At 38.9% G+C, this 21698-nt stretch overlaps 1 protein-coding gene across 4 annotated transcripts in view; it reads left to right on the top strand.

The window, feature by feature from the left end:
- ZNF236 (zinc finger protein 236) overlaps positions 1-21698 on the top strand; it is a 139699-nt gene that overhangs the window by 76783 nt on the left and 41218 nt on the right. For 3 of the 4 annotated variants that reach the window (XM_075213212.1, XM_075213211.1, XM_075213214.1), the window contains exons 21-25: positions 1591-1876; positions 9815-9918; positions 18921-19331; positions 19901-20046; positions 20142-20385. In XM_075213212.1, the coding sequence (XP_075069313.1) occupies positions 1591-1876; positions 9815-9918; positions 18921-19331; positions 19901-20046; positions 20142-20385 (1191 nt within the window). The remainder of the gene's footprint in view (positions 1-1590; positions 1877-9814; positions 9919-18920; positions 19332-19900; positions 20047-20141; positions 20386-21698) is intronic. The other variant, XM_075213213.1, reaches the window with a different exon arrangement.

Below are 21698 nucleotides of genomic sequence, written 5' to 3'. Positions count from 1 at the left end.
AGGTCACAGTACAATACGGCTAAGAAAGGCATGTGCATTTGTGAAAGTTATGTCATTGGAATTCTTAACTAAGTGATTTAGCATTGTACATTCATTATAGAAGGAAAATGATATGAAAATGTTATGGATTACACTGTACTAAAATAGTACATTTAGATCTACACATTGACAAATAGGATGGAATTATTTCATTTCAAAAGCTGTCTTTAGAAATTTAAAAGCTTTCATAACAAAATAATCAATCCTCCCATCAATTATCAAATCAACAAAGATCAGATTAGCGAATATAGGCCAGATTATAACAAACATCCAAAGTGTCTGAAGTTAAATAAATGCATCTGTAATACAATATTTAAGTATGAGATGAACTGGGCCTCCTAAAGTCAGACATCTTTCTTAAATATTGTTGTGAATATCTAACAAATATGTTATCTGGGCTTCAACGTATTTATTATGTTACATCTCTATAAATTGAATCATTTTGTTTTGTGCATGTTTTAGTGCTGGGAGTGCCGCACAGTGTTGTCCTTTCTCAAGCTCACTGCGCCGCTAAGGGAACTCTGAATCTTTGATATTAACCACATGACTTTTTGACCCAAATCTGCATGTGGATTATAGAGTCATAGATTGCATGACATTTGATCCTTAGCTTAAAGTTTTATAAGTAAGTTGACATATCTCTTAAGAAGAGGTGGGACCAGAAACAAAACTTGTCAGGCGGCCCATAATTCTTATGGACGGCCCTGTTTGATTGACCTGGGGTCCATTATTCTATGAATTTTAATACAAAGATTTTTTTCAAAAGCATGCAGTCGAATGATTTGTTGATTGTCTAAATGTGAAAAACTTCATATAGTGAACATGCGCAGTAAATGCTAAATCAATCATTCAATTTGTTTTCAAGTGCTTGACCATCAAAACGTTCAAACCTGATAAATAATATTTCTGTATAATCTTTTGCTAAAGATCTTTTGTGTGATAATTGTAAGCTCTCATTCAACATCACATTGTAAGCAAAAAAATCATTGTTTGAGTAGGCACTTTAACTCATCCCAAAAAACATTATTTATCAAAAAAAAAAAAAGAGTGAAATCCTTATGTATTATAGACACCGTTGTGATTTTATTGGTGGATAATGTGGGTTCTATTTTCTAGTACTGAACTAATTAGTCTTTTTGAGTATGAACATATTTGACCTCCTTTAGAGTTAAGAGTTAGGAGTAACTCCAGCTTAAGGGTGCAGGTTTTCACCTGGACAGACCATGTTGTGATGCTTATTAATAAAATGTACTGTACACGCTATCTGAACAAGGCCTTCCTACCCCAAGCTGCTTTTAATTGCTTATTTTCCTACTGAGTGGTCAGTGAACTCCTTACACAATAGTCTTGCACAGAAGGGATGTGAGGGGGGTGAATGTTAAATATGGGTTGAGGTAAACAGCTTCTATAATAAAAAGAGAAAATACCAGGATATAAAAAGAAAGTTAGTTTGTATTGTTATTCTGCTTTATGAAAGTTATGTTGTATATTTGTTGTATAGCTTACTATACATTTTGAAAACAATTATAATGAAGCTAGCTGTTTTTATAGGAGATGTGGGTCTTGATGAAGAGGATGAAAATGCTGAAAGAGCTGCATCACGGAAGTCCCGCCACGGGGTCATCACTTTCACTGAAGAGGAGACAGCTGAGCTTGCAAAGATTCGACCGAGAGAAGGAGCCACTATCTCTGAGAAGGTGCTGGTCCAATCAGCAGCAGAAAAAGATCGTATAAGTGAAATTAAAGATAAACAGGCTGAGATGGAAACGGAGCCTAAGTTTGCCAACTGCTGTACTTACTGTCCCAAGAGCTTTAAAAAGCCCAGTGACCTGATCAGGTATAAAGTCTATCATTCGCTACACAACATTTCTATAATCTATATATATTGCGCTAACTATTTAAGAGTGGGAAAGACGGGTAATTTTAGGGTAGACTCTCCAAATTCTGAAAAAGATGCTGGTATTCTGTACCTATCTATTCCATATCATAGTGCGATTGTAACCTATAACCTTCATTTACCAGAAAGGAATCACATAATTTATAATAGATGTCAGAGTAAACTGATGATAAGTAATCATTGTCTCTCTCAGACTGAACAGTTATTCGGCCAATACAAAAAAGCATCTGAATCAAAAACTGTCTCGCAGTCCATCCTTCAAACATTCCTCTTTATCATATGCCTGTCGTCACTGTATAGTTAGCATCTTTATACTTTTTATTTTATAGGAAACGGAATTTACAGTATCAGTGATGATCTGAAGCAGCCATCTTGTAATATTCTAAAATAATGATGTCAAGCTTTAAGAAAGATCTCAAGATATTTGATTAATATTTCTTATTTTTCATATTGAACTTTTTTCTAACTTCTTGTTTTCCTACTTCATTGAACACACATTATCCGTTGCAGTGTGGATAGTGTTCATGAATGTGATGCATTATTTTTATTTAATTTGGCAGTTCTGTCTGTATGTAAGTTCAATGCTCCACTGTTGATGTTGACTCTAATCCCCTGTAGAAAATCAAGGGGGAGGGAGGATCAGGAAGACCCCAAGGGATTTTCTTTGAAGTGGTGTCTTTCTAATGCAGCCACCATAGGGGTAAATTATTTCTAGGTCCACCTATGTTCTTACGCTGTCTTATTGCCACACAGTGAATACATCTAGGGTAGCAAGCTGCAATACGTTAATAATTGACACATGTAAATTACAGAGGTTCTGTGGCTGATTATAAAAATGATTGTCCAGTAAATTACAGTCAATACAATCAACCATAAAATACTGTATGGTATTATATGTCGATAATAACACAAATTAATATGTGTAAGTAATGACAAGGATAAGTTGATAATATGTACTTTAATTCAGAAAAATACTTAGACTCATCAAGTGAATGACGTTTCTGTATGACATGTTTTTCATGATGGTCTCACATTCATTTTAAAATGTGTTATGCATAGTATACATGGTTCCATCTCGGGTATTCAGGTCGCTCTGTACGCAGGTGATGTTCTCATTAGCATTTACCACCTTTCTCCCCTACTTTCTGAACTAGACACTAATGGACACTTTTCAGACTACAAGATCAATCCAACCAAAACTGGGACCATAGACTTTTATATCCCACAAGTTGATAAACTAATTTTAGGTTGTACATTTCCATTCACCTGGAACCTTCAAAAAATAAAATACCTAGGCATTTTTCTAACAAAAAACCTTTCCCAACTTTTTCATGCCAACTTTCCACACACCCAATCTTGAATAAAATCAGACTTAACCACTTGGTCTCACCAATTTTTCTCCTGGATAGGCCGCCTCATTGCGGTCAAAATGAATATACCTCCTAGGCTATTCTATCTCTTCCAAACCCTCCCTATTCGAATACCCCCCTATGTCTTTAAATTTCTTCAATACGAAACATCCAAATTTATTTGGGCGGGCAAACGTCGACACATACGACTCGGGGTTCTCCAAAGGTCTTCCAGGGGTTTAGTTTTAGGCATCTCAGATTTTAAAATATACTATCTTTCGGCCCAAATCACTCAGTGCGTTCTATGGAACGGTTCCACATCTGCTAGGGTTTGGGTTACTCTTGAGACCAAAGGACTGGGCTTACTCACCACTACTTCCCTTCTCTGGCTCCCAAGGGCGTGCCACCCCAAAACAGTCCTGACCCATCACACGGTCTCCCACTCATTGACTATTTGGGACTTGTCCTCCAGACTCTACGGTTTCTCCCCGCACCCTTCTCCAGTAATCCTTCTTTTCAATTCTCCGGAGTTCCCCCCTGGTTTACTCCCCTCCTCATTCTACCCCTGGCACACCCCTGGGGTAAACCGTTTTAAGCAATATCACTCGCAGCACTTTATTCCCCCAATTTACCGATCTTCAAGCGAAAATTGGTCTACCCACACAATACTTTTATCAGTACCTACAAATTCGTAATCTCCATTCTACCTACAAGTCCCGCCTCACCTCTCGCCCACTAACTACCATTGAGACACAATGCCTTCGCCGAAATTTGTACGGATAAAAGAAAATGTCTATAAACTCCTCTTTTGCTAGTACTATGTCCCTACCCGCCTTCATAAGATGCTGTCTGATTCCTCTGACAGAAGCTGCCATTTATGCTTTGTTGCAGGCTTGTTTCTACACACATGGTGGGATTGGTCGAAATTAACTCCTTTTTGGTGTAAGGTCAAGTCCCGGATGGAGTCTAGGATTGAACTTTCCCTCCCCCTTGATTTAAAATTCTTTCTCCTGCCCCTTGGTTTCCCTTCAGCCACTAAACATCAAAACAAACGAGCCCGCCTCATTATCTCTGTCGCCCCTTTACAAATTGCCACCGACTGGAAACACGTCGCTCCCCCTCTCTGTCTCCACTGTTATCACCAGGGTTTGGCAAGTCCACCGAATGGAATACATGACCAGTTTTATACGCAACTCCTCTAAAACCTTCAGTAAGGTCTGGGAGCCCTGGATGTCCTACTTACAGTACCGCTCCCCCTTCACCTCACCCACTCCTTTCCTTTCCCTTCTCCCCATTTTTCTCCCTTTCCCCCAATGCTCCCAGGGAGGTTTTGGCCAAGCCACCCTTCTTCCTTCATTCTTCTTTCTTCCTTCCTCTTCTTCTCTCCTCTATTTTAGCTTTCTTTCTTCCCTATTTCAGTACTTTTGTTTGTTTTTTCTTCCTTCCTTTTCTCACAGAAAACTCCCGGTCTTAACTTTTATACATATATGGAGTCTGAACACTGTCCCTCCAATTGTTTATTTTTTTTCTTTTTGTAGCTGTATTTGATTCCTGACGTTTTACATTTTTTTGACTGTTAATAAACATTTGTTTAAAAAAAAAAAAAAAGAAGAATATCCTGTTATATTCCTTTTGCAAGATTTCCCAAACAGTTACAGATACAGAAAGCAGTTCCTCATCCATTTGAAATACTTTCCTTTTTTTTGGGTTTTAGATGTCAGTTGTCTCTATCTACTGAAAACTCTCTGCCCTTCCATTCTTGTTTGCCCAAGAACACTTATAATTATTTCCTTATCTTAGTTTCTAATGCAAACACTGCTTCATTCAACACATAAAGCTTGTAAGAATAGGGGTTAAAAACAAAAACTATGGGTTTTTACACATATTAACCTGAACAAAATACAGTAAAAGACAACAATTGAGTTTATAGCACCTTTATGTTGACAAAGCTTTATCTGCCCATTTTTGTTTTATCTTGTTCTGTTCTTTTTAAAAGTTTGTGTTTAGCAATTTAGAAATGGTTGAAGTGCTCAAAAACAATTCCCACAATACAGCATATTATCCGATATTAATCTGACCTCATTTTCCAATCTACTTTAAATGTATTCGTTCTTGATTGCATCTCTATCTGATCTGATCTGATCACCACCACTCTGCAAGTGAATATGCTGAATGTTATTGTCGATGATGTGCCTGGAAGAAATGACTCTAGAATTTCATTGTTGAAATACACAATAGGTTTCAGAATGTTTTGAACAGATTAGTTTTTGCATTTATTTCAGAAAATGTTATAACAAAACAATTATGCTTCTATCAAAAAGTTTTAAATTGGAACAGTATAAAAATGTTTCCGTTAATCTATCTAATGTATCTTTTGTAGTCTAATCTAGCAAGCTAGGATTCATCTATAATATTCACAGCTGTCTCTGCTTTCTGTCCCTACCATGCTTCTCAGTCTTCCAGTTCAGCTCCCCTTAGTAAGTCTTCTGGTTGACATTTTCAGCCCACCTTCCCTTCTTGGTTTTTTTTGTTAGCTATACAGTGACCATACTGTTTTTTGTCATACGTTAGACTAGTTGATATTGCCCCCAATGTCTCCTGAGCCAGGGGTGCCTGAAAAGCCACTGGTGAATGGGAACACTCAGTACTTTTTTTTTTCTTTAGCACTTTTATTTAATTCCTCTGGCTTTATGGCTGAGCAAGAAACATTTTTTAAACATACCGGCTGTAAAGATGAGGCCTTCAGGTACCTTATTTATTGACACTAGCACTTGTGCTCCTAGCACTTTGTTATGTTTTATGTTTGTGTGTCACTTTTTTTGATGGGCTGTGAGCGTGTTCCTAATGGGCCATGCTCTTCCCTAGTCATCAGAGACTCCCTCCTCCTTATTTTCCTGAAGAAAGCTTTGGCCGATCTCTGGGAGAAAAGAGCCCACCCTTTGCTATGGAGGTGGGTCTAAAGACTCTTGTCTTTCTGGGGGTTGGGGATGTCAGTGAGCACCTCCTAGCATCAGCAAAGGGGAGGTTGAAGACCCTAGTTTTTTAAGGGGCCTTATGGCTCTGGGGAATGAGGAGAAACAGGGTCTTTCTCTTTTTGTAAAGGTTCCAAAGACCCAAGTCCCCTGCACAGAGTTATATGAAACCTGGCATTCCAGCCATCCCATACCTGCTAACATTTCAAATTTAAACATTTATTACCTGCTTGGCAATGCTTTCTGTCTGTCTAGGTTATAGCCCTTTACACCTACTGTAAAAGGGAGACTCTGACAATCATCATCCTCATTGCTACCTATTTATTTATATAGCGCCATTAATTCCGCAGCACTGTACAGAGAACACACTCACATCAGTCCCTGTCCCACCAGAGCTTACAGTCTAAATTCCCTAACACACACACTCACACACAGACCGAGAGAGACTAAGGTCAATTTTAATATCAGCCAATTAACCGACTACTATGTTTTTGGAGTGTGGGAGGAAACCCACGTAAACACAGGGAGAACATATAAACTTCACACAGGTAAGACCAATCAAACTCATGACCCCAGTGCTGTGAGGCAGAAATGCTAATCATTAAGCCAATGTGCCCTGATCCCAATACTTGGACTTTTTGGGATATGTAAATGTTAAGTAATTTTGTACTATTAACTTTTATGCTACAATATGAGTGAATAGAACAGGTTGGAGTTGGAGTAATTGGACAAGCACAGCACTCAAAATTACATTTGTTAACACAAATGTTAACCCTTTTGCCACCGAGGCTTTTCTCACCCCTGCGTTGAGACTATTTTAACAATTTGTGCTAGTCACATTCAACAACATCAATATCAGTAATGTATTTATGCAGCACCCACACAAACTATACCTTGTTACTTTGAGAAGGCTTTGAATTGTCAGAAAATACCATTAGTTTGCTTATATCTCCTGGCACAGCAAAGAAAGTCTGCTCACAAATGTTCAAAACAAGTGTATAGTTTTTTTTGTTTTTGTTTTTTTATTGAAATTGCAAGAAAGTAGACTAAAAGCAAATGTGTGTTTGTTTTCTAAACACCACCAAGAAATACTTGTGGTTCTTGCTTTGGCAAAAACAGCAAAAAGCAGCATTATCAAATCTGTACTTTAAAATGATAATGCCCTTTTCTAGTTTGCATGAAGTGCATAAAATGTGTAGCAGTAATATGGGTTTCTGTCTAATTGAATGAATGAATTGAAGCCAGAATGGCGGAGTTTTGGGCATTATAACCCCTCCACATAATTGGACTTCTTAACGCTTTCTGTAGTGTAGGATGTTGTTGTCTGGTGATCACCAGACAATAACTTTTAAGGTGGCACATAATTTAAAAGAGGGTATCCCCATAGTTTCTTGGAGTCGGGGCAGGGGAGATCCAGACATTACAAAACCCTGTTCTCATCCTGGGATCCTTAATGTTTTCTATAGTGTAGGGCGGCGGTTCCCAAACTGTGCGCGGCGGCTCCCAGGGGTGCCGCGGCGCTGTCTCAGGGGTGCCGCGGGCCAGCCATAAAAAAAACAAACAACAGAAACACTTACCAATCCGCGCGACGCCGGGACCCAGCATCCTCCTCTCTCACGCAGCTGTCATATAAGTGACAGGCTGCGTGAGAGAGGAGGATGCTGAGTCCCGGCGCCGCGCGGATTGGTAAGTGTTTCTGTTTGTTTGTTTTATGGCTGGCGCGCGGCAGAGGGGGCAAAGTGAGAGAGGGACAGAGGAGAGTGACACCGTGACAGGAGGGGGACAGAGGAGAGTGACAGCGTGACTGGAGAGGGACAGAGAAGAGTGACAGAGGAGAGTGACAGGAGGGGGACAGAGGAGAGTGACAGCGTGACAGGAGGGGGACAGAGGAGAGTGACAGCGTGACAGGAGGGGGACAGAGGAGAGTGACAGCGTGACAGGAGGGGGACAGAGGAGAGTGACAGCGTGGCAGTAGGGGGACAGAGGAGAGTGACAGCGTGACAGGAGGGGGACAGAGGAGAGTGACAGCGTGACAGGAGGGGGACAGAGGAGAGTGACAGCGTGACAGGAGGGGGACAGAGGAGAGTGACAGCGTGGCAGTAGGGGGACAGAGGAGAGTGACAGCGTGACAGTAGGGGGACAGAGGAAAGTGACAGCGTGACAGCAGGGGGACAGAGGAGAGTGACAGCAGGGGGACAGCGTGACTGGAGGGGGACAGCGTGGCAGAGGAGCTGGGACAGCGTGACAGAGGGCAGAGGAGCTGGGACAGCTTGACAGGGCAGAGGAGCTGGGACAGCGTGACAGAGGGCAGAGGAGGGGGACAGCGTGACAGAGGGCAGAGGAGGGGGACAGAGGGCAGATGAGCTGGGAAAGCTTGGCAGAGGAGCTGGACCAGCGTGACAGGGCAGAGGAGGGGGACAGCGTGACAAAGGGGAGAGGAGGGGGACAGCGTGACAGAGGGCAGAGGAGGGGACAGCTGACAGAGGGCAGAGGAGCTGGACCAGCGTGACAGAGGGCAGAGGAGGGGGACAGCGTGACAGAGGGCAGAGGAGGGGGACAGCTTGACAGAGGGCAGAGGAGGGGGACAGCGTAGCAGATGAGCTGTGAGAGGGCAGAGGAGGGGGGACAGCGTGAGAGAGGGCAGAGGGGGCAGCGTGAGAGAGGGCAGTGTATCTGGATGCAGAGGGGGCAGAGTGCCTGAGGGCAGAGTGTCTGGATGCAGAGGGGGCATTTTTGCATACAACTAAATAAGCATTTTTGTCCTGACCTAAATACTTATTACAATTTTTTGACCCAACTACTTCTAAAACAGGACTGCTCTTTAATTATTTTGGAGGGGTGCCTTAAAAAATGATGGAGACTCTAAGGGTGCCGCGAACTGCAAAAGTTTGGGAACCACTGGTGTAGAGTGTTATTATCTGATGATCACCAGACAATAACTACTAAGTGGCCACATAATTTTTAAGTGCTGCAAGAGAGCAAAAAAGGAGAAATGAACCAGAAAGAAATGCAAACTACAAAAGCTTCTTTATCTGTTTATTTGTTTTGGAGTGCCCTGATTATACACATTCTTTTTTGTTTCTTTTTGAATATTCTGACTATGTGTTGGGTGCACCCCCTAGGATATTTCTTTCTGTCCTAGGTTCATACATACTTATTTATATATTTTTGAGGAGGCAGACTATTATCTTATACCTGGTGTGGTGATTTCTTTTTTTCTTTAGCTTCTTTATCTGGCCATCTCACCCATACTCATCTCCTCCAATACCAACAAAAAGACAAACATTGATTATAATATCAGGCTACATCTAGGAGAAAGCGTTTTACGTATTTTCAACAACGTTATATTTTAAATGTTTGGGCTGTGGTGATAATTGCTTACAATATTATTGTTTAGGGTTGGTGTCCCTTGAGGTTGCCCTTCACTTGGTAGAAGAATGTCTTTGTATGTGCTGTGTAAAGTGTTTTCTAAGTATTGGTTAATAATAATAATAATAATATAAAAACATTACCGCTGATAGACTGCATAATTATTTTGTCTCTTTGTCTTTTGTCAGACATATACGTATCCATACAGGGGAGAAACCTTTTAAATGTGATGAATGTGGAAAGAGCTTTACAGTTAAATCAACACTGGATTCCCATGTGAAAACCCATGCAGGTTAGTAACTAAGTACAGTTCTTTATATGACACACGGCAGGATGTCTTACAAAGATAAACCTCTTATTTTTTTCTTAGTCCTATAACTTGTAGGGGAAATAGGTGATAAAATAAGCTCTGCCACAGTGCTGATTGCTGATGTTTTGGTAAGAGGTTTCCTAAAAATAAAAGGCAATGGCTGTCGTGCAAGTTGATTCAAGATACACTTTGAAAGATATTTTGAAATTTGAAAGGCTGGAAGAGTTCATAACGGAGAATGATAAAGCCATCAAAAGTAGGATTGTATCTTGGACAACGTTTTGAAAGTGTGTGAGGAGTATTTAGTGAGGAAATGGTCACAATTAAGGCGTAGTAGATGTTTAAAGAAACACTTAAAAAATTATTGTTCTGGTATATTTATAAGTGACATTATAGATTGATATGTCAGGGGGATTCTTGGGTACTTTAAACAGAATACAACACAAATGGCCAGTAATCCAATAGGTGTAGACTTAACCTCTAACTAAATGAGTCTGTTTACCAGTTGGTGTCTTCTCAAAGTCCAGGAACAACAGATTGGTAGTCCAGGGGTACCTCTATTTCACATTTACCTTTATAGAGAGTCTTTTGTGCTTTACACCTTTCAAAGGGTTTTGGCACCTAAATTTGTAAACAACTTTTAAAATGGGATTATGCAAGCATTTAATAATACCTACCACAAACTATTTAATTGGTCATTTGCATATCTGTAGGTAATCCAGATGAATGAAATGAGCAGAATTCCACCTTTATGTCCTTTTGTGGCATACTTTTATACTTATCTGTTATGTCATCTATTGTCATGTTATGCTTGCATCTGCTGCAAAGAGATTTGTTGTAATTATTTTTAATAGCGTTTATTTAGAAACAAAAACATTAAGTAGCATTATACAGTTAGGAAGATTACAAATAGTGACAGACATATACAAACCGACATACAATACATAGCAGCACAAATGCTAAATTAATCTCTACTCTGAAAGCTTTACTGTAACATAATACTTATATTTAAGACATAAGGACTTCTTCGAGCAGTTGGTGTAGCAGTGGAAAGGTTAAGGAGAAATCGTGGAAAGAGAAAATTGGTATTTCTCAAAAAGGTGGCTCTTAAGGGAGCGTATGAAGAATGTGAACTTATGAATGAGTCTGATGGGGCATGGTAGAGAGATTAATTAAAGAGATGGCACACGGGAAACTCTTAGGGGCATATTCAATTGTTAGCGAGTTTAGAAGTTCGAGCGCGTTAAGTAATTTTTTTTGTTTTTTTCCTTATTTTCGAGAGCGGAAACTTCTCGCGCAATTCAAATCTTTTTTTTTTTTTTTTTACCTTAGTATAGGCTGGATGCGAACCCTCAGCGGAAAAAGCTATTCAATTGTTTTTTAACGCTGTGGGTGAAACAGGCAAATCTGCTGTTTCATCTCGCACCTCCTTGGTCTGCTCAAAGAAAAAAAAAAAATTTTAAGTTAAGAAAAATAGAAATTAAACTGAAAAAATAGGTGTAAAAGTTAATTAAAATGACATGAAAACTAAAAAGTACTATTTTTTTAAAAAAATAACAGTGTAATAATTAATACATTTTTCAAAGTTCCCCCCCTTAAAAAAATCCATTAGTTAGTGGTGCAGTCCTATATGTATTTGAACTTTATTTATTTATTTTTTATATAGATTTTTTTGGGGGGGGGGGCGGTGGTTGTGCCTGACCTCAGTCAGCTCTCAAAATTTTGAAAAGTAGCATGTTATTTATTTATTTTTTAAAACCAAAAGCGTTTGCTCCCCACTCTATTTAGTCTTAACCCTAGTGCTGGCAGGCTATTGCTGTGTGTGTTAAAATCTTTGAAAATTTTTGCGTAGGGTTCCCCCTATTTTAATTGAACCAGCGCTAGGCAAACCAGCCGGGGTGATAGGCACTATAGCAGGGGGGGGGGAACGCAGTTTGGGTCCCATGGCCATAATGACTAAACACCCACAGACTGTCCAACGCTGGCCTGGATTCCCTACGGAGTGTGGTCCGCTGAAAAATGTAAGCGGGCCACCCCCCTAGGGACAACCAGCCCAGTGCCGATAGCACTAGGGCTCTTCCTACTACCCCTGGGCTGTGGGTAGTAGGGTAATAAATGGGGATTCTGTATGAAAAAAAAACACAATTTTGATTTGTGGAACTACATGTCCCAGCCAGCCATGTTGGCGTAAATAGTGTGGGCATGCTGCTACTTGTCTAACTACAAGCACCAGCGTACCCATGGCACCCAGGGCATGTTGGCACTTGTAGAACCACAAGTGCCAACATGCTCTTACACCCACGGCTGGCTGTGATCTGTAGTTCCACAAAGCAAAATGTTAAATAAAAGGACAACACCCTCATTCCAACCACAAATCTTTATTAAAAATAATCAAACCCCAAGAAATACAGTAAACACCCTCATGTACACCATAGATTTTTATTAAAAACAAAAAAAAACAAAATACTCACCATGGACGAAATCCTCAGTTTTCTGATGCTTAACCTACACACACTCATTTACGCAAAGTCCCAACAAATATTTGTACCTTCCAAATGTCCGGCTTGCCCACTGTCCCACAAATATTTGTACCTTCCAAATGTCCATGCTTGGCCAGTGTTCAAGAAATGTTTGCAAATGGAAAAAAAAATTCCTGCTTGTAAAATCTTTAAATCTGCTGTCCAGGGGGGAGGCATTGTTGCTTGCAGTGCTGGGGCCCTTCTTGATTGCAGTGTAGGGGCCCAATCTCCTTTGCAGTGCTGGGGCCCTTCTTGATTGCAGTGTGGGGGCCCATTCTCTTGTGCAGTGCTGGGGCCCTTCTTGATTGCAGTGTAGGGGCCCAATCTCATTTGCAGTGCTGGGGCCCTTCTTGATTGCATTAATTTGCATTAATTTTTTATACAAAAATGGCTGCCTTAACCACTCCTCATTTCAAACTCGCTAGGACCAATAGTAGAGCGCGAGGGGGTGGATGCAATGTTAACAATTGAATTGAGGGAGTTTTACTCGTTTTTTCCTGTTCGAGCGCTCGTTTTAAAAAAAAAACTCCCTCAATTCAATTGTTAACATTGCATCCACCCCCTCGCGCTCTACTATTGGTCCTAGCGAGTTTGAAATGAGTTTCACACACACAGCAATAGCCTGCCAGCACTAGGGTTAAGACTAAATAGAGTGGGGAGCAAACGCTTTTGGTTTTAAAAAATAAATAAATAACATGCTACTTTTCAAAATTTGGAGAGCTGACTGAGGTCAGGCACAACCACCCCCTCCCCCCCCCCCCCCCCCCCAAAAAAAAATATAAAAAAAATAAAATAAAGTTTAAATACATATAGGACTGCACCAGTAATGGATTTTTCTAAAGGGGGAACTTAGAAAAAATTATTAATTATTACACTGTTATTTTTTAAAAAAAATAGTACTTTTCAGTTTTCATGTTATTTTAATGAACTTTTACACCTATTTTTTCAGTTTAATTTCTATTTTTCTTAACTTAAAAATTTCGCTTTTTTCTTTGAGCAGACCAAGGAGGTGCGAGATGAAACAGCAGATTTGCATGTTTTACACACAGCGTTAAAAAACAATTGAATAGCTTTTTCCGCTGAGGGTTCGCATCCAGCCTATACTTTAACATTGACAAACGTTTGGAGCGCGAGAAGACCGTTTCGGTAAAAAAAAAAAAAAGATTTGAATTGCGCAAAAAGTTTCCGCGCTCGAAAATAAGGAAAAAAACAAACAAAAATTACTTAACACGCTCGAACTTCTAAACTCGCTAACAATTGAATATGCCCCTAAGAGAGGAGGAGAGGTCATTGTTGAATCATTGTTGCAACAGTAGGGACTGGTACAGAGGAAGCAAATATGGAGCAGGTGTGGAAGGGTTTGTCAGTGGTATTGACCAAAGACTAGGGACAAGGTCATTTGTTGATGAAAGGTCAGTTAAGGAGAAGTTACAGTAATCATTAAGAGATATTATGAAAGAGTTTATTTAGTTGGTTAGGGGAATCCGTTATAAGGATGGGGTTATTTTAGCAATTCTCTGCAGGTGGAAGTCTTTGGAAATTTACGCAGTGTGAGAAGAAAAAATAGATTTGCTGAGCAGATATAACTCCAAGCCCATGCACTTTAATGCAGATTGTTATTTTGCCACAGCATCTATGGGATTTTTAGAAATTTTGGTAGAAGTTTCTAGATTTGAAGATAGGGCAAAGCTTTGATTCCAGAAAAAACAGGTCTAAGTTGAGGGGAATAAAGGTGATTTTGGTATATTTGCATATAGGTAATACTGTACCCATAGCAACATCTTGGGCTGCAAGGAGAACAAGCGTAGGCTGGAAAAAATAATCTGAAAGTGGAAATAGGGAGGGTGATGTCCTAGAGAAAGTCACTGAATGACTGATTTGAAGATAAGATGAAAACTGTGAAAAAGATGGAGACCAAAATATTGGTTGGCTGGTACCAATATGGCATGCTCTACACTGTTGAAATTAAAGGACACATCATTGAGAATCACACTTAGGGGTAAATGTATCAAGCTGCGAGTTTCCGTCGGGTTTGAAATGTAGACTGTAATAACCAATCAGATTCTAGTTATCATTTATTTAGTACTTCTACAAAATGACATCTAGGGGTAAATGTATCATACCCCGGTTTTGTCAAGTCCCGTGAGTTCGACGCCGAACTCGTGGGACTTAACAAAACTGGGGTATGATACATTTACCCCCTAGAGTCTTATTGGTTGCTATAGGCAACATCTCCACTTTTCAATCCTGCAGCTCGATAAATTTACCCCTTAAACTTGGAAATAATAATATTATTAGAGACTTTCATAGATGTTTGTTAGTATAGCATACTTGATAGCAAAATCCCATTGGCAATTAAGATTAAATACATGTGTTTGCTCTGGTAACAATGTAGCGGTGTGTGTAGAATAACCTAGAGCAAATAATGTGGTCAGGTAAGTAATAGTGCCATCGTTTGTTAGTATAAAGAAATGATATGTGTAATAAGAAATATACTTCCTTAAATTTAAAGTGAATAAATTCACGTGTGACTTTTACCACTTGATATAAGCTGCATAAGAATATTTTTGGGAATATCTTATTTGTTTGGTGTGTGAGGGTTGGAATCACAATGAGTGCAAGTAAAAAAAAAATATAAAGTGCGAATAAGAGTTCTGACCTTTGCATGTTATATATTTATATCACTGGGTGTATGTCTACTGAGTCATATCTTATATAGATGTCCCATACAGCATAGTGGTCCAATATCTATTATATATCAAAAATATTGGTTTGTGATGCTAATAATTACAAACAATATCCAAACACAGATCAGGCTGCAGATTTAGAGCGCGTAGTTTACCATTAACACTCATCCTTTACAACTGGTGCAAGTGTTTAATTGTGAGCGGAGCTTTTTAATCGTGTCCTGTGGTAAAGGTATTATATTGAGAAACAGCGAAGAGAGCGAAAGCAGCTATAAAACCAGTGCTGGGTTATACTATAGTGTAGATGAAGCCAGAGTGCTACAAAAAGCAGAATAGCTCCAATAGATCACATGCATTCAATAATATTTTTTCCTGATAATATTAGAATCACATTAACAATTTCCATATAGAATACAGGCATAAGTTATGTTAACCCTGGCATTCTCTGTTGTGCATTCCTCTGGCAGTTTCTATCAGGTTTAACTGTTTATGCCTGTATTCTACAGTATATGAAAATTGTAAGAGTGATTCTTATATGTTAATAAAAACAATGTTATTGAATGCACTTGATCTATTTGAGTCTCCTTTTCCTAGAGTTCTACCTTCATCTACACTATTGTTGAAAACTACTTTGGCAGTGGAGGGATTATTCCCAGTGGCAACAGCAGCAGCAGTGAAAATCATCCAATTTTCATAGGATCACTGCAGAGTGCTCTCTCTTATAACTATTGTTTACAACACATCTTTCTGGTTTATTGTATGAAGATTTCTGTATGTGTTGCCAATTTTTGGTGGAAGAAGTAATAGCAGCTGAAGGTTAAGTATAGTATGATGAGAAAGGTAAAAAGTCTGGTCCTTTTTCAATTCTCACTCCACTAAAACTAATTTTTGCTTTATTATACTGTCATTTGTGTCACTGTGTCAATTTTTAAATTTTAAATATGTTGAATTGATGTACCTGACTATAGTCTACAGCACTGGGATGCAATATGCTGAGCTATAATGGGTTTTCATATTGTAATTGTCAGTAATAGAAATATATTTTTGTTGTTTTCATGTTCAGCACAAACAATCATTTGTTGAAACTGACATAAATACATTGGGTAATTTGAATGTGTTTTTTATAGGTAATTCTTTTTACTGAAAACATAATACAAAACTTATTTTGTTCATTTTCTCCTGATGTATTTGAATAACATGAATCCTTGTTAGGATCGATACAAGCACAATAATACTGTGGGCTGAGAATAGAATCATCTGGACATTGTTATCTGGCATTATCGACTTTCATCTTATTAGCTGGCTAAGAGCCTTCACGCAAGACAAACACTGGGGGATAAAATGAGCATCCGTTTATTGAAGCAGAAGCCCAAAATGTTCTTTGTAATTTAGATTTGAGATTTTCTAGACAAAACCATAAGCAAACTCATGCTTAAATTACAAACCTTGGAATTGGTATCAAGAAGTGTAATAATAGTTGAAGATCATATCAGGCATTTACTGAGCAAATCATGTTGATAAAGACATTTAAACAACAATCTGATGTTACTGAGCGGAGCAATGGATTTTGGTAGAGGAAACAAAACAAATTTGTTTTGTTCTTTAACGTGCTTAGGTTATGTATCATTTACTTAAACATGTATTTTCTGCTTCTTGTTATTTCGGATATATTTTTTATAATGTGGATTTGTTGATTTAGGTTAAAAACTTCAAGAATATATGTATATGGATTATCATTATCATCATCAGATATTTATATAGCGCTAGTAATTCCGCAGCGCTGTACAGAGAATGCACTCACATCAGTCCCTGCCCCATTGGAGCTTACAGTCTAAATTCCCTAACACACACACACACACACAGAGGGAGACTAAGGTCAAATTAATAGCATGCCAATTAACCTACTAGTATTTTTTTTGGGGGGGGGGGGGGGTGTGGGAGGAAACCGGAGAATCCTTGGTAAACACACGCAAACATGGGGAAAACATACAAACTCCGCACAGATAAGGCCATAGTCGGGAATTGAACTTATGACCCCATTGCTGTGAGGCAGAAGTGCTAACCACTAAGGCACCGTGCTGCCCATTATGGTGGTATTATGTGGATAACTTCACAGAATGTTCAATACCTAGGAACCACACATTTCTTCTGAAGTTACCTCTACTATTATACACTGCCTTGTTGGAAAGTTTACATTAATATGTGCTCCTAATGAACACTGAAGTTATTACACTAGAACTCGCTGTTTAAACGTGTGTATTATATCATTTTTCAAGTCTAAACACTTTAAACATTAGTGGCGCTATATAAATAAATAGTAATAATAATAATAATAATAATAATATGAATAACCCACTTAGCAAATGGACCTTTCCTTTCAGAACATATATAATACTCAAGGGATGTTAACATTTACCATCCTGGAAATAATATCCTTATAAATAGGGGTAAATCTTTTCTCTTTAAGTTCTCATCTCTGTGGAGCAGCCCATTAGATACTCTCTTCCCTTTCTCCTACTCTCCAGCCTGTAAACACACCACCATAGGGACAGGCATGCAGGAGTGAGAGATGCAGCAGGGGAGATATACACTTCCTGTGTTAATATATTGTGACTAGTTAGCCATATATTAATAAATCTGCCTCAAAAATAATTGTACTTGCTTAATGATACCAAACTGTACAATTAGAATGTTTTAATTAAGGCCATTATTCTTCAATTATACAGAAAGTAAATTTTCTTTATTATCATATTATTGTAATTTAAAAAGAAAAATTGAAAGATTGGCATGCTCAAAAATATAATTCCATGTTTTCAGTATACTCGAAAATATATAAAAGGGTCTTTCTTGTTTGCATCAGATTTAATGATTAACAAGACTGTTATGCGTTAAAAAAAAATGCTATTTTAAAAGTGACATGTTGACTTTTTTTAATAAAAACATTCAAAACTTAGGTCGTGAAAAGAGAAATTCCCTCCCACGCTCAGTTGGCCCAGAAGAGGGATTGCTAACATTGTTCAATTTCTGCCTGGGCTGTGCTGGTATCCTAACTGGTCACAAAATACACAGTCCACTGCTGGCTCCACCCCCTGCGCCATTGCATCATTTAAATGAAGTGCTGCCATAGTGTAGGGGGATGGTGACAGCAGTGGACTGCGTATTTTATGACTTTTGTGCTTCGCTTTTATCTTGCAAGCTAACAAAGTTACCCTCTGCTTTACAGTGGTTGTATCTTATAGAATATAGGAGAAATCCCACATTAACTACAATTGGCTTCCCAGTTGCACCAGCCTACTTTGTCTGTATCTCTAGTCAGTGTCTGAGTAAGAGAGATCTTTTGCAAGATTATCTGGGCAGCAACATGAAAACATTGGTCCATATGCTACTCACATTACTTTCATGACGGGTCTCACAGGAGAGCTAGAACATGTTTCCCCTGAGGTTTCAAATAAAGTTAAGAAAAGATCTCAGAGGTAATAAAAACATAATTGCACACCCATTTAACCACTCTGATTATGACTGGGTGTACAATTATGTTTCTAGTATTGGCTCCACCCAGGTGTCATGTCAAGTTTTTATTGTACTTGCTGTTTGTTATACTCTAATTTGTTTCCATTACAACTTGCCAGTTGATCATTTATAAACTATGACATTCTGATTTCTTTCACCTCCTTATTTGTGTGTGGAATTTGAATATTAGTCACGTAATATATAATTATAATATAGACACGTTACATATATTGTCTTTGCAATAAATGCCTTCTCATGTATTTTACAGGACAAAAACTCTTTAGTTGTCATGTCTGCACCAATTCCTTTTCCACCAAAGGTAGTCTAAAAGTGCACATGCGTCTGCACACTGGAGCAAAGCCTTTTAAGTGTCCCCACTGTGATATGCGTTTCCGAACATCTGGGCGTAGGAAGACTCACATACAGTGTCATTATAAATCTGATTCTAAAAAGATCAGGAAACATGTTGTGCGTAGACATCTTTCTCAAACTGCAATACTGGCGCCCAGTACGCCATCCAGCACGGTGGAAACACTTCCAACTATAAACCTACTTAACTCAGCTACAACAGAGCCAGGTGTCTTCATTACCAACAGCTCTGTTCTATCCAGCCAGTTTGATCAAAGTTTACTCCAACAAGGACTAGTTGGACAAGCCATTCTTCCTGCTTCTGTCTCAGGTAAGTACACCACATTATTAGATGGTATAATAAGAGCTAACATACTTATCTAGCAGTTTTAAAAATGCATCCATGTTGGCTGCATAGAGCAAAGTTTTGTTTTTTTAATGCGTTTTTACTGTGGATAAAACAAAAACTGTTCAAGCTAAAGGGTTCAAAATTTGCACCTGGATAATGTTGTTGTGCAAGGAGTGCAAATGCATTTATTTATTTATGCAGTGAAAATTCTGTCTGTTTAATGTAGCGCACACATACACTGCAACTTTATAATTACATTGTGTTTTAGTGTTGAGCTTGAATGCACCCCTTCTTTACACTCCTAATCTGTCCTGTCCGGGGCAACACAACATGGCTTTGCCAAGGTGCAAATTGCATCTTCTAGCTGGATTTACTTTCAAATCTAAATGAAGCCCAAAGTGACAATTTGACTGCAATTTTTAATTTTGTACAGATGGATTTGTTGCCTTTTGCTTCCAGGTCATGTAATATTGAGAGTAAACATGGTCAGACGAGATGTGGTTGCTGAATTATATATTGATGTTTTGTATTTATGCCTTATAATTTCACAGCTGGTGGGGATTTAACAGTATCATTGTCCGAATGTAGCTTGGCCACTCTGGAGGGAATTCAGTTACAGCTTGCTGCCAACTTGGTTGGACAGAATGTACAGTTCTCTGGAATAGATGCTACAAGCATCAACAATATAACACTACAGGTGACTGTATTTGAATATACTTAACATATACTTTATACGTTGTATAAAAAATATTTAAATATTTGATGGATTCTTTCTTGTTTTTGGTCCACCAGATTGATCCCAGCATTTTACAACAAACTCTACAGCACAGCAGTATTATACCCCAAACACTCCCTGGAGACCCCAATGCAGTACAGAATACCAGCAGTCTGCAAACAAGTGAGAATGCTGTGCCAGCTAATGTTGTTCTTCAACCTATAGCAAACTTGTCTCTTCAGCCTGCCACAACATCTTCCTCTAACCTATCTATTGCACCTATCACTGAACAAGAATCAGTGCTGACTTCGAGCAGTGCAAGTAAATCCTCTTTCTTCTGTATTCTAATTAATGTCATTGTGCTTTTCTGTGCTGTCCCATGTCCTTCTAATTAAGGACCAAATGATGTAAAAAAATATTGCGGCCATTCTTGGATGTCAAGATCCATCTTGGGCCCAATTCTCCACAGCCACTTTGTTTAGACAGGCAAGCATTCAACCACACCAAGCAGCTCAAACAATATACATTTCTGTAAACAATGATTTCCACCTCTGCACTTAATAAACAGTGCTTCCCTCCGGGAAAACAGTACTGCACTGCTTTGGCAGTGCTTCACTCCTGTATGCAATCCAATCCCCTCCCTAATTCTGTATGCAATACTATCCCTCATCCTGCATGTAACTGCTCACCTTGTTCTGCTTGCAATTGCAACCTCGTTCTGTATGCAATCGCTTACCTGGTTCTGCAAACAACCTCCCTCCACATATGCCTCATTTTTCATACTTTGCCCTCACTTCAGTCTGCATAAAATCTCCCCTTGCTGTATACTGAATATAACTCACCCTCTCTGTTATGCATAGAATGCCCCCTCATTCAATAAGTAATCACCCGCCTTTAGCAAACAATTCCCTCTACATCAGCACTGTTTCCTTCTGTAATTTAATAACCATACCTTTAATTCATAAACAACTCCCTTTCCTTCTGTATATTATGCCTCCTCTCTTTCTTCAAAGAATGTCCTGTCTTTGATATAAAACAATGCACTTGAAATTGCATTCTCATGAAAAAAGTGTCTTGTTAACAAACAATAATGCTCCCTAAAACGGTCCTTCAAAATATGATGCCGCCTTCTTTAATAGGATGTCTGCTTATTCTGAGAAATGGACCTCATCTCATTGTGCATTTGAGGAGCCCCCCTTTTATTCAAATTATAATTCAACCCCCGCCCCCAAATAATGCTTCAGTCTGTTGCTTGATATACTGTGGGCTGCAAGTTGCTTTTCAGTGTTTTTGTGTAGAAATATGTTCAGGTCCTATAGTCGCTGCACTCACAATGACTGCTGTTAATGCATAGCACTCTTTAGGTGTCAGTCCATAGTAAGCAACATCTGTTTCAGGTTAGAAACTTCCAAGGTTTCAAGTTTTCAACCTGTATTAGGATAATTCTTCTTTCCATTACTGTTATGTTATTGAGAAGAAAAACTCCTTTAGGTTACCCTAGCATAATGGAGGTCTAGTAAAATGGGAAGAAGGTTTCTTATAGCATCTGATAGTTCCACCCCTTCCTCGCATAACTGGGTGGGGTTATTTCCTTTATAAGGTATGGACAGTCTGGTTTAAGTTGGTCTACTAGG

Source organism: Mixophyes fleayi, chromosome 5 (assembly GCF_038048845.1).
Source record: "Mixophyes fleayi isolate aMixFle1 chromosome 5, aMixFle1.hap1, whole genome shotgun sequence".
Lineage (NCBI taxonomy): Eukaryota > Metazoa > Chordata > Amphibia > Anura > Limnodynastidae > Mixophyes > Mixophyes fleayi.
This window is presented reverse-complemented; position numbering and strand designations above follow the sequence as displayed.